The 12,791-nt window shown below is 39.5% G+C and overlaps 1 protein-coding gene across 1 annotated transcript in view; it reads left to right on the top strand.

The window, feature by feature from the left end:
* LOC127576211 (FRAS1-related extracellular matrix protein 2-like) overlaps positions 1–12,791 on the top strand; it is a 169,577-nt gene that overhangs the window by 124,437 nt on the left and 32,349 nt on the right. Inside the window, exons 8-14 of the mRNA XM_052026631.1 lie at positions 770–979; positions 1,777–1,974; positions 3,370–3,534; positions 3,622–3,804; positions 4,531–4,661; positions 5,317–5,475; positions 11,864–12,167. Coding sequence (XP_051882591.1) covers positions 770–979; positions 1,777–1,974; positions 3,370–3,534; positions 3,622–3,804; positions 4,531–4,661; positions 5,317–5,475; positions 11,864–12,167 — 1,350 coding nt within the window. The remainder of the gene's footprint in view (positions 1–769; positions 980–1,776; positions 1,975–3,369; positions 3,535–3,621; positions 3,805–4,530; positions 4,662–5,316; positions 5,476–11,863; positions 12,168–12,791) is intronic.

Below are 12,791 nucleotides of genomic sequence, written 5' to 3'. Positions count from 1 at the left end.
AAAAGCTGGGATGTGATGTGGAGGCAACAAAGGGGTGATGATAAGAAAAGACATCTATCTATCAGCAGCCCATTGTTGCCTCCACCTATCACCTCCCAGCCTCTATCACTACCTCCATCCTTCCTTCCCCAACCTGATTCATCTGCCAATTAACCCCTCCTCACCTGGATTCACCTATTGCTTGCCAGCTCCTGCCACACCCCTCCCCGTCATCTCTTTATACTGGTTATCTCCCCTCTATTCTTTCAGTCCAGATGGAGGGTCTCGACCCCAAATGTCGACTGTCTGATTCCCTCCACATATGCTGCCTGAACCACTGAGTTCCTCCAGCAGCTCAGTTTTTTTCAGCATCTGCTGTTCCTTGTGTTTCCAGCTCCTAGTTTAATGTTTGCGTTTTGATATCTATGACTAGAGCCACAAAAAAGAATTAGAAATAAAATTAAAATAAGAACTATAAATTTCATTTTTGTAAAAAAATTGTTGATTTGTCAAAAGTTGTCAAGAAGTGAAATTTCATACAATTGCATTTCTGTAATGCACCCAGACATGCTTAACTTAAAATTAACTAAAGCTGTTGAATGTTATGAATTGCTTTATTTGCTTTAAGAATACTGAAAGTTATTACAGAACTTCTTAAAAATATCTTTATATTACCCTGGAAAATGGTGCTGTTACATTTCAGAATTACAGCAATCATAAATATATTTTATATTAATGAAAATTATGTTAAAATCTGATGTCTTTCTAATCATTGCATGCTTTTTCCTAGCTGGTGTTGATTATGTAGGGATAAGCCGCAACCTGGATTTTGCTCCTGGAGTGAACATGCAGACTTTTCGAGTTACCATCCTTGATGATTTAGGTCAACCAGTACTGGAAGGGCCAGAAAGATTTGAGCTTGTCCTGCGCATGCCAATGAATGCTGTCCTTGGAGAGCCAAGCAAAGTCACTGTTCTCATTAATGACTCTGTCTCTGATTGTAAGTACATTGTATATGGAAGTATTACCTCCGGATGGCATGCCAAGAAACCATTAAATGTTTATTGTGGAGAACTGAGATGTTTAGCTCGATAACATTATGATATTCTTTAAAACTAAGAAATAGGCAGGAGCACAAGTGAATATTTATTTTAATTTTCATGTCCAACAATTTTCTCAGAACAATTCTCTTTTTATCTTCCTGAATATTTTCTTAAAGTGATAAACTTATTCAGCCCTCTTAAAATATCTACATTTTTCTTAAGTAAACTATATAAATATTAACAGATTTTTGATTTTATGCCTAAGCTTATTAAAAACTTTACTCTGTAAATAAGTAAATTTTACAAGACTTTGCTTTGGGCGTGGAACTTTTTAAACTTTTTTCATGCTAAGCCTTTCTTCACAAGATCAAAAAAATACAAATACTACAGGAATATATTGTTAAATAAATGCTGCTTTGAGGCTGATGTGAATTTAATTGATCTTTTGACTGTACTTCAGTTTATTTTCCATTACAGTGGTAAGCTGTGCTAAATTGGATGGGAATTGTGTATCTAATCAATTTATTTTACCCATGCGATCAGTGAAATTCAAATCACAAAAATAGAAAGTAGCAGAACAATCTACAATATTAAAATATGATTGTATTTTTAAGATCATCAAGAAGCCAACATCAGGGAAAATTTGCCAGTTTTGTCATGCATAAGTACAGTTGTGTAAGAGAGAATTTTGTTCTGATTCATTCAATTAACAATTGTGGAGAGAACAATGTATGAATAACTTCCATTTTCCTAGTGCCAAAAGTGCAGTTCAAAGATTCTACATATGTGGGGAAGGAGAATGATGGTCAAGTCACAGCAGTTGTTTACCGAAGTGGAGACATCAGCTATAAGTCCACAGTTCGGTGCTATACACGCCAGGCATCTGCTCAGGTCATGATGGATTTTGCTGAACGGCCAAACACAGACGACTCTGTCATTACATTTCTTCCAGGTACAGTGCATTACAGAAAAATAATTGCAGCTCTAAATTAGAGAAAAAGCATAATTTTCTCTTTTCACTCTTAACCCTTTTATGTGCAACATCTGCACTGTATTACTTGCAGATGCTGCCAAAATCTTTACCATTGTTAGCTATGTCTGCAACAGCTTTTAAAACCTCTAAATAATCTTTTTTCATTCCTTTTGTAAATTTCAACTTTAGTTAATTAAAACCCTAATTTTCATATAGTTTCTTACCTTGGGATATTTGTCTTGTGACCATTTTCATATGTACATTGAAACACTGGTAAATAGGAGAAAGCTTTTCAGCACCTTGAGCCTAAACTCTTGAAACAGAAAGTTGTGACAGATCATAACCATTGCAATTATAGAATTATCTACTTTTTAGTACTGTTCTGGAGGTTAACTTTTTTTGCTACTATGTCAACTGGGCTCAAGTCCCACTCCAGAGATATTGAGCAAAAAAAATTAATGCTAACTATCCAATACACTAATTGAGAGAACAATATGTTATTCAAGATACTGTCAATCAGATGAGGCGTTGAAATATGGTACTGTTTGCTCTCCCAAATAAGTGTAGAGGATCTCACAACACTATTAAAGGAGAACAAGGGAATCTCCTGTCCAGGGAAGTCTCCTGGCCAAATTAGGGATTAAAAAAGGTGATTATCTGGTAGTTATTGCAATGTTATTTATGCAAGTTCTCTGTGTGCAACGTGGCTGCCAAGATGCCTATGGTATAAAGGTGGCTATATTGAACAGTAAAGTTTGGCTGTAAAGTACTTCAGGACAACCATAGGCTGTTTAAAGGACTGTGTAAATGAAAATCATTCTTTTTAATCATGTGATCATGTTCTGCCTTTGGCAGCTGACTGATTTGCTTCTTTAGAATTTGTAAAAATGTTAGTTCTGTGAGAAATCCTTTACATGGAGCTGCAAAAAAAGTGTAAGCTATCAAGGATTATGCATACCAGGAATAAGAAAGCAATGAAAAGGACAGTCATCTACAATGTACAAGAGAACACAGGAATTCTTTCTTGACCTGCTGTTGTTTTATTTTGTTAAGTTATGTTCCTTTCAAAGCTTTACACTTTTGTGTTTTGGGCTTTTAGTGGAGAAAATTCTATATGTTGTAGTTCCTGTTTTGGTTGTGATGTCAAACACTTTGACCTTATGAATAGGTAAAAAGATTATTCAGCCTAGTTTTCAGGAGTATTTCTGTCAAAGGGTTAAGAATCATCCATGCCAAGACAGATTATAGAAACACTAAATGTATTTGTGCATTTAGGTTATTTGCTCCTGTTAAAAAAAACACTTAAATTTTGCAAAAATTGAAAGCTTATCTGTGGCACTTCAAAGTCTTAAAGCATTCTACAATATTTCACAGGTGAAATTGAGAAACCCTGCACTGTAACTTTAAGTGATGACACAATACATGAAGAAGTTGAGGAGCTGAGACTGGTTCTTGGAACTCCAAAGAGCGAGTCCCCATTTGGTGCTTCAATTGGTGAAGTAAACGAAACAGTGATAAAAATCATGGATGGAGCAGACAGTGAGTTTCAAAGTGAATGACTTTAATAAATTGAGTTCCTTTCTTGTTTCATGGACTACACTAACAGCACTTGGTTCTGAATTACAGAGGCAGTTATTAAATTTGGAGAAACCAAATTCAGTATCAGTGAACCTAAAGAACCTGGGCAGATTGCAGTTGTAAAAATTCCAGTACTGCGCCTGGGAGACACTTCAAGAGTTTCCATTGTACGAGTCCACACAAAAGATGGTTCTGCTATCTCTGGAGAAGACTACAATCCCTTGTCTGAAGGTATAATTATTTGATGTAGTTCATACTTCATGGCTTATGTTTCAGTTACTTATGTTAAAATTAATCTGAAGTACTCTTCAAATAATCTGGAACAAGATTCAACCTGTTTTGACCATTTTTTTTATGTGCATTTTGACTGTTATTAGGTCTAGAAGAAATATCTGGGGAGTGATCAACAAGATTAACTACAGCAATAAACACACAAGAGTTGAATAAATTGCAGCTTCATGTGGGCAGGATTTGTGATTTTATTTCAGAATTTTTGTGCATTTGTTCAGGATTGAAAATTCCTGTGTGACATGCATCAACAACTCCAAATCTGTAACCTAGCTGGGCAGAAGTATAATAAAGTGAATTTTAAGATAAAACCATTGCTGATCGGAACACAGTACAGGCCAACAAGCACAGTGATGGGTGAACTTGAGCTCGTATGGATTGGACATGGATTTATCATCACGCAGTAGAGGAAAATTCTCAATTAAAATTATCATTCGTATTTTCAAATCACTCCTTGTCCCCATCCATCCTTGTCTTTGTATGCTCCTACAATTCCTTGTGGTATCTTCTTTCCTCCAATTCAAACCTGCTGGTTGTTATCCCAAGTATGTAGCGCAATGGACCAAAGGCGATTTTTGTCTCTCAATGTTGTTGAGAAAAGTGTCTTATCATGCTCGAATAATATTTTGTCTCTCCTTTAACAAGGTGGTTGTTTTTGATTTACTTCAGAAATTGAATTTAAAGAAGGAGAAACTCAGCACTTTGTAGAAATTGAAGTACTTTACGATGGAATGAGAGAAATGCGGGAGGCTTTCACCATTCATCTGAAACCTGATGAGAACATGGTGGCAGAAACTCAGGTACAAAGACGAAAGAAAAATATATAACTGGATTAGCTGTAGGTTTATTAAAAGATTCAAAAATAATATTAAAAATCTTTTTCAAATGATACAAGGTTAGAGAGGAAATTGTCACCTGCTGTTGTAGGATAAGCCTACTGCTGGGCAAAGGCTAGGTGTTGTAGCAGTTAACTTACCATTTTTCAGCTTTCCTTTCTGTCCTTTACTCCCTGTTGTATTTTTGTCAATGGAGAAAGTGAAGTATCTGCTTGCTCTTCTGCACAAATTATGGGCTTTAAGCAGTGATGCAGCGCATTAAAACTACCATTACTGACTTTGCTGGTGATCCCTAGAAAGGGGCCACAAGACAAAACGAAAGACAAAACTGAAGGAAGCTATCAGCACCTGCTTGGGCTGGAGTTGGCCTTCCTTGCCTCTGTTTAATAATAATATTTCCATGTAACTTTGAAGGATTGAATGATACTAGGACTTTTGTCATACCTTTTTCAGGATTGGTAATGGATGTTTTCCACCAATTGTCCCCATTTTGATGAATGAGAAACACATTATTTGAGGTATCCCTTTAACTGTGTAAATGGTGTCAAACAATGCTATTGATGTAGCTGTATTGTTTTCCTCAGGAGTATGCAATTGACATTTTTTTGTTATTTCACAGATAAGTAAAGCAATAGTATACATCGAGGAGATGAACAGCATGGCTGATGTCACATTCCCATCTGTCCCGCAAGTTGTCTCACTGCTAATATATGATGACACATCCAGAGCAAAGGAAAACCCCAGCCCTCCAGCAGGCTATCCTGTTGTCTGCGTTACAGTATGTATCGCCAAGTTAACATATTAGTGTTCTGAGGTCCTGCCATAGTGATTAAGGGCATAAATTTGCATTGTGCCTTCACTGGGCAATAAAGGTGCATAAATATTATTTGTAATATACACGAACATTGTGCCAAAATGATTACATTTGTTTTCAATTATGAGTTTATGCCAAAATGCAAAACAAAGACATCTGGCAATTACTCATTTTGCTAAACATAGAGCAGTGAAGGCAAATATGCCAGAAGAATGGATCATTAATTTAGATCATAATGATTTGAAAAAGAGTTAAAAGAGTCAGCAGCACTGAGATGATTTAAATTGGACACACAATATCTTTACCGTCCAGTGCAGCAGCTGGCAAAATATACAATAGCTAGAGAAATATGGACAGAGACAGCATGAGTGGAAACCAGAAAGACCGCTGAGAGTTCGAAAACAAGGATGAAAATCTAAAATTTGATGTACTGGGTAACTATGAGTTGGTGCAGGTCACCCATGATTGAGGTAGAAGGATTGTGGCTAACAAAAAGTTGGCAGAATTAAGAATTTGTAGGACCAATCTTGTAAAGCTGATGAGATGTTGGAAAATTCAAGTTAAGATATGCTGAAGCTGTCAACAAGGTGAAATAACGACATAAATGGGAAATCTTATAAATGTTGAAGTAACTTTGATTTGTACATCGACGACCATTGGGTTCAGCGAGATAATGGAGAGGGAGAGTTTGGTGTCATTGAAATGCGACAAGCAACTGACCTTGTCTTTTTGGATAATGTGTTCAGGTGAGTAGGCTAAACTTGGAGCTGTAGGTCATGCTCCTACTGACAGTGCAGGCAAAATTCACAAGGCAAGATGAACTGTCTGAATTTGGGGCTGATAGCAGTAGAATCAGCAGTGATCTTATTGAAAAACTGTCCAGGCCCAAGGGACCTGTTTGTTTGAATCATAGTAGTACAATAGAAGCAAAGAGAATGAAATTGACAATCATGATGAGGGATGCCAAAATTTTGTCAAAGGTCAAAGTTAAACAAAGCCATTGAGGAAACTGTTTGGTTAGCAGTTTTGTAGCAGCAGTGCTTAAGTTAAATAATGCTGCCCCTAAATCCATGCCTGCAGATTGTAAACCACTGTGAGCTGTAAAACTTTTATCACATCATAAAAGTAAGGCAAAACCAATTCATCTGCCCAGGAACAGAGAGTCCAGCCTGACACAGTAACAGTTTTAGGGAAAGAATTGCTCTGGTTATTGGCCATACCAGACCATTTATTCTTCTTGCATAATTCCAGCGACCAGAGAGCGAAGAGTGCCGGAAATTAACGAGGAGTGAGTTTTTTTTTTCTTTCTAGTGTTCGGGATAGCGGCGAGTGACTGCGCAGGTGCGTGACGTCACTTGGAAGCATGCAGGCGATTTAAAAGTCGGAGGGTTACCTTCAGTTTTTCTTACCAGAGAGCGGAGAGTGCCGGAAATTAACGAGGAGCGAGTTTCTTTTTCTTTCTAGCGTTCAGGATAGCGGCGAGTGACTGCGCAGGCGCGTGACGTCACTCGGAAGCACGTGGGCGATTTAAATAGCAGACCAACATATCCAGTGGGCAGCGTCAGAGTGGGCAGCAGAGTGAGAGGGAGCAGAGTGGGTTAGGCTTTGTCTCAACGGGCTTCGGCGAGAGCGGGAAAGAGGCGAGACTAATAGAGAGGGGGTAAGTTATTAGTTTATTTGTTGAACTCAGTGATATTCAGCAAGATGCATCTAGGGTTGGTCTTATGTTTGGAGTGTCAGATGTGGGGACCCTGGGAGACTACCAGACTCCCCGATAACTACATCTGTGCAAAGTGCACCGAGATGCAGCTCCTCAAGGAACGGATTGAGAGTCTGGAGCTGCAGCTCGATGACTTTCGGTTGGTTAGGGAGAGCGAGCAGGAAATAGATAGGAGTTATAAAGAGTTTGTAGACAGCATCTCTGTGGCGGTCCCCCTCAAAAGCCGATATCTCATTTTAGATTCGGTTGGAGAGGATGACCTGATAGAGGAAGACCTCAGCAACCGGGACCTTGGCGCCATGCCTGGTACTGTGGTCCAGCGGAGGAAGCGAAATGCAGTGGTTATTGGGGATTCTATAGTAAGGGGTACGGATAGCAGATTCTGCGATAGCGACAATGAGTCTCGGATAGTGTGTTGCCTCCCTGGTGCCAGGGTACGGGATATCACGGACCGGGTCCAGAATATTCTGAGGGGAGAGGATGAGCAGCCAGAAGTCTTGGTACATGAAGGAGGAATACAAGGCATTAGGGAGAAGGTTGAGAAGTAGGACCTCAAGGGTAGTAATCTCAGGATTACTACCTGTGCCACGTGTCAATGATAGGAAGAATAGAAAGCTCTGGCAGATGAATGCGTGGCTGAGTGACTGGTGCAGGGGGCAGGGCTTCAGATTTTTGGATAATTGGGACCTTTTTTGGGGGAGGCATGACCTATTCGCTAAGGATGGGTTGCACCTAAACTCCAAAGGTTCCAATATCTTGGCGGGAATGTTTAATTTAGTTGTAGGGGAGGGTTTAAACTGATCTGGCAGGGGGATGTTAGGTTACAAGATGCTAAGGTAAGGGAGGAAGTTTATAGAAACAAGTCCAATGAGGATGGCAAGAAGGACAGGCAGGTGAGAAGTCAGGATAATTTGCTGAATAATAGAAGTACAACAAGTCAGGATGTTAGGATACAGAATGTTAGGATAGGGGATGAGGTATATAGGAACATGTCTAAGGTAGTATGTAGTGAAGATGGTAAGAAGGATAGACAGGTGGAAAGCCAGGATAATCTGCTGAACAATAGAAGTACAGCAAAATTAATAGCAGATACCGGACTAAACGTACTATATTTAAATGCACGTAGCATTAGGAATAAAGTAGATGACCTAGTGGCACAACTACAGGTTAATAAATACGACATTGTGGCAATCACCGAGTCATGGCTTTATGATGGATGTGATTGGGAACTGAATGTCCAGGGGTACACAGTGTATAGGAAGGATAGGCGGGTAGGCAGAGGGGGAGGTGTGGCCATGATGGTTAGTAGTGATATAAAATCAATAGAAAGGAAGGATATTGGGTCAGAGGAGGTGGAATCCTTGTGGGTGGAGCTAAGAAATAGCAAGGGTAAAAGGACAATAGTAGCAGTCATATATAGGCCCCCTAATAGCAGTCAGCAAGTGGACGATAAATTGCAGTTTGAGATAGAAAAAGCATGCCAGAGTGACAATGTGAAGATAATTATGGGGGATTTTAACATGACGGTGGACTGGGAAATCCAGAATGGCGGTAGTACTCAGGAGAGGGAGTTTGTGGAATGTCTAAGGGACGTTTTTCTAGAGCAACTTGTTGAAGAGCCCACCAGGGGATCGGCTGTTTTGGATTGGGTGCTGTGTAATGAACCGGAGGTGATTAGGGAACTAAAGGTAAAGGAACCACTGGGAACCAGTGATCACAGTATGATTGAGTTCAGTTTCAAGTTTGAGAAGGAGAAGCTGATAACTAGTGTATCGATATTTCAGTGGAATAAAGGAAATTACAATGGTATGAGAGAGGAGTTGGCCCTAATTGATTGGAAGAGTAAGCTGGCTGGAGGGACGGCAGAGGAGAAATGGAAGGAATTTCTACAGGAAATAAGGAAATTGCAGGATAGATATATTCCAAGAAAAAAGGTTTTGAATGGAAAAAAGGCACAAACGTGGATAACGAGAGAGGTGAAGGCTAAAATAAAAGCAAAAGGGGCAGCGTGCAGAGAAGCAAAAATTAATGGGAAAACAGAAGACTGGGAAGCTTTTAAAAACCTGCAGAGAGAAACTAAGAAGGTCATTAGGAAAGAAAAGAGGATTTATGAAAGGAAGTTGGCGGATAACATTCGAAAGGATACTAAGAGTTTTTTTTTAAATACATGAGGTGTAAAAGAGAGACACGGGTTGATATAGGACCAATTGATAACGGTGCAGGAGCTATTATAATGGACGATAGAGAGATGGCAGAGGAATTGAATGAATATTTTGCATCGGTCTTCACCGTGGAGGACATCAGCAATGTGCCGGTTAGTCAGGAGTCTCACAAAATGGAACTGAGTTCAGTTAAGATTACTAGGGAGAAGGTGCTAGGAAAACTAAATGGGCTAAAGACTGATAAGTCTCCCGGACCGGATGAGGTGCATCCCCGGGTTCTGAAGGAGGTGGCTTTAGAGATAGCGGAGGCATTGGCAATAATTTTCCAGAAATCGATAGATTCCAGCATGGTTCCGGAGGACTGGAGGGTCGCAAATGTAGTTCCGTTGTATAAGAAAGGTGGGAGGCAGCATAAAGGAAATTACAGACCTATTAGTTTGACGTCAGTGGTGGGAAAGTTATTGGAATCTATCCTCAAGGATGGGGTTACGGAATACCTAGAGGCGCAAGGCAAGATAGGTCCTAGCCAACATAGTTTTGTGAAGGGAAGATCCTGCCTGACCAACCTATTGGAGTTTTTTGAAGAAATCACAGGTAGGGTGGATAAGGGAGAGGCGGTAGATGTTGTGTATTTAGACTTTCAAAAGGCCTTTGATAAGGTGCCTCACAAGAGACTGATTAATAAGATGAGAGGTCATGGAATTACGGGTAGGATAACAGAATGGGTGGAGCATTGGCTGGTTGACAGGAAGCAAAGAGTGGAAATAAAAGGATCCCGTTCTGGTTGGTTACCGGTTACTAGTGGTGTGCCGCAGGGGTCGGTGTTGGGACCGCTCCTTTTTACCTTGTACATTAACGATTTGGATGATGGAATAAATGGTTTTGTGGCTAAGTTTGCGGATGACACCAAGATAGGGGGAGGAGTAGGGAGTATTGAAGAGATAGGAAGGTTGCAGAGGGACCTAGACAGTTTAGGAGAATGGGCAAGGAAATGGCAGATGAGATTCAATGTAGAGAAATGTGCAGTTGTACACTTTGGAAGCAGAAATAAGCGGGCAGATTATTATCTAGAAGGAGAGAAAATCCAAGGCACGGAAGTACAAAGGGACTTGGGGGTACTCGTGCAGGATACCTTAAAGGTTAACCACCAGGTCGGATCGGTGGTAAAGAAAGCAAATGCTATGTTGGCATTCATTTCGAGAGGTATAGTGTATAAAAGTAAGGAAGTGTTGATGAGGCTCTACGGGGCACTAGTGAGGCCTCATTTGGAATATTGTGCGCAGTTTTGGGCCCCACATCTTAGGAAGGATGTGCTGACGTTGGAGAGGGTTCAGAGGAGATTTACGAGGATGATTCCAGGAATGAAAGGGCTTACATATGAGGAGTGTTTGTCGGCTCTTGGACTGTACTCACTGGAGTACAGAAGAATGAGAGGGGAGTTCATAGCAACATTTAAAATATTGATAGGAAAGGACAGAGTAAATGTGGCTAGGCTGTTTCCCTTGGTGGGTGAGTCCAGGACCAGAGGGCACAATCTTAGAATTAGAGGGTACAGTTTCAAAACAGAGATGAGGAAAAATTTCTTTAGCCAGAGGGTGGTGAATTTGTGGAACTCCTTGCCACATACAGCAGTGGAGGCCAGATCAGTGGGGGCGTTCAAGGAGGAGATAGATAGATATCTAAATAGTCAGGATATCAAGGGATATGGGGATAAGGCTGGAAATTGGGATTAGAATAGGTTTTTTTTCTTCCCCCATTCCCCATTTCTCATTTCTATGTCCCTTTCCTTGGAGCAGACTCGATGGGCCGAATGGCCTGCTTCTGCTCCCTTGTCTTGTGATCTTGTGATGTTCAAATGCAAGACTTTTTAATTCACGTTAAACTAACTAAAATATAAATATATGTTACCAGTGTTTCAGGTCAAACACCTTTCGTCAGAACTGAAAAATGAGGAAGCAAGTGTGTTTTAAGTTGCAGGGAAGGGAGGGAGTAGTGCTGTACTAGGGTGGAGGCCAAAAGAAAGAAGATAGCACAGACATTGGTGTGAATTCTTCCTAATCACAGCTGAACCAAAGTAACTGCTGTGTCTTGCATCTCACAGTTACAGCGTTTGTTTTTTTTCTCTCTCTCTCAGTTCTGCCCTTATTCATCTCTGATTTACATTTTGTGCCAGCAGATCAGTCATTCATTTTGTTCCCTCCATCTCTCCCTCTTCTCTGCAACTTAAAATGTTATCTCCCTTTACAAGTTCTGATGAAAGTTCACCAACCTACAACTTTATTTCCCTTTTCACTGATGCTGCCAAAACTAGTGAGTCTCTCTTGCATTTTCTGTTTTTATTTCAGATTTCCAGCATCTGCAAGATTTTTTTGCTTTTAGATTAACATCAAATATTAATTTGTTGATGTTTACGTAATATAATTGATAGCTTTTACTTGAAACATTTATCTTCATTCCATTTTTTTCTCAGGCTTGCAATCCTAAGTATTCTGACTATGACAAAACAGGATCAATATGTTCCAGTGAGAACATCAATGATACCCTTACTCGCTACCGTTGGCTAGTGAGTGCCCCAACTGGTCCAGATGGAGTGACAAGCCCTATGAGAGAAGTGGACTCAAATACCTTCTTCACCTCATCCAAGATGATTACTCTAGACTCTATCTACTTCCAAGCTGGCTCTCGGGTGCAATGTGCTGCTCGAGCTGTTAATTCTAATGGCGATGAAGGGCTTGAATTAACAAGTCCTATCACATCAGTCAGCACTGAGGAAGGTAATACATAAAAGTGTGTTGTTGGTACTTTGAAGAATGTAGTATGCCAAATTGTACATTGAATAATGATTAGCCAGGAAGGTTTTACAAGTTGGCACAAGACAATAAACCAAGAGATTTATATTTTACTATAAATAGTTCTGAATTTAATTTCTTATGTTATTTTCTCTGCATTGATTAATACATTAAAATTTGTTGAAATGCTCATTTAATACAATCATTAATCTGTTTAGTTTAATAAAGGCAATTAAATACCAACATACAAATCTAAATTTCTCTTAATGTTATGTGAATCCTAAGACTGTGATAGTCCTTTTCAAGCCCAGATGGGCACCAACAGAGTGATTTCAGTGAGCAGATGCACATAGTTTTGTATGAATAAATATATTGATATTAATTATAGTGACTATAATTGTTAAAAGCTATTACAAAATTATTTTGTAGAGTGAGGAACACTTTGTTTATTTCTAACATTATAAATATTAGTTAGAAACTATGGTGTGAAAATTCATCCTTAATCATTTGCTAAGTACAACGTTGATCTTACTGGACCTGAGTTTTGGAAGTGCTGCACACAGTGCAGCTACTATTGTCTTGTCCTTTTAGTAATAACAACCAAAGATG

This window comes from Pristis pectinata, chromosome 11 (assembly GCF_009764475.1).
Source record: "Pristis pectinata isolate sPriPec2 chromosome 11, sPriPec2.1.pri, whole genome shotgun sequence".
Lineage (NCBI taxonomy): Eukaryota > Metazoa > Chordata > Chondrichthyes > Rhinopristiformes > Pristidae > Pristis > Pristis pectinata.
Note: the sequence above shows the minus strand (reverse complement) of the source record. Positions and strands in the feature narration are given on the sequence as shown.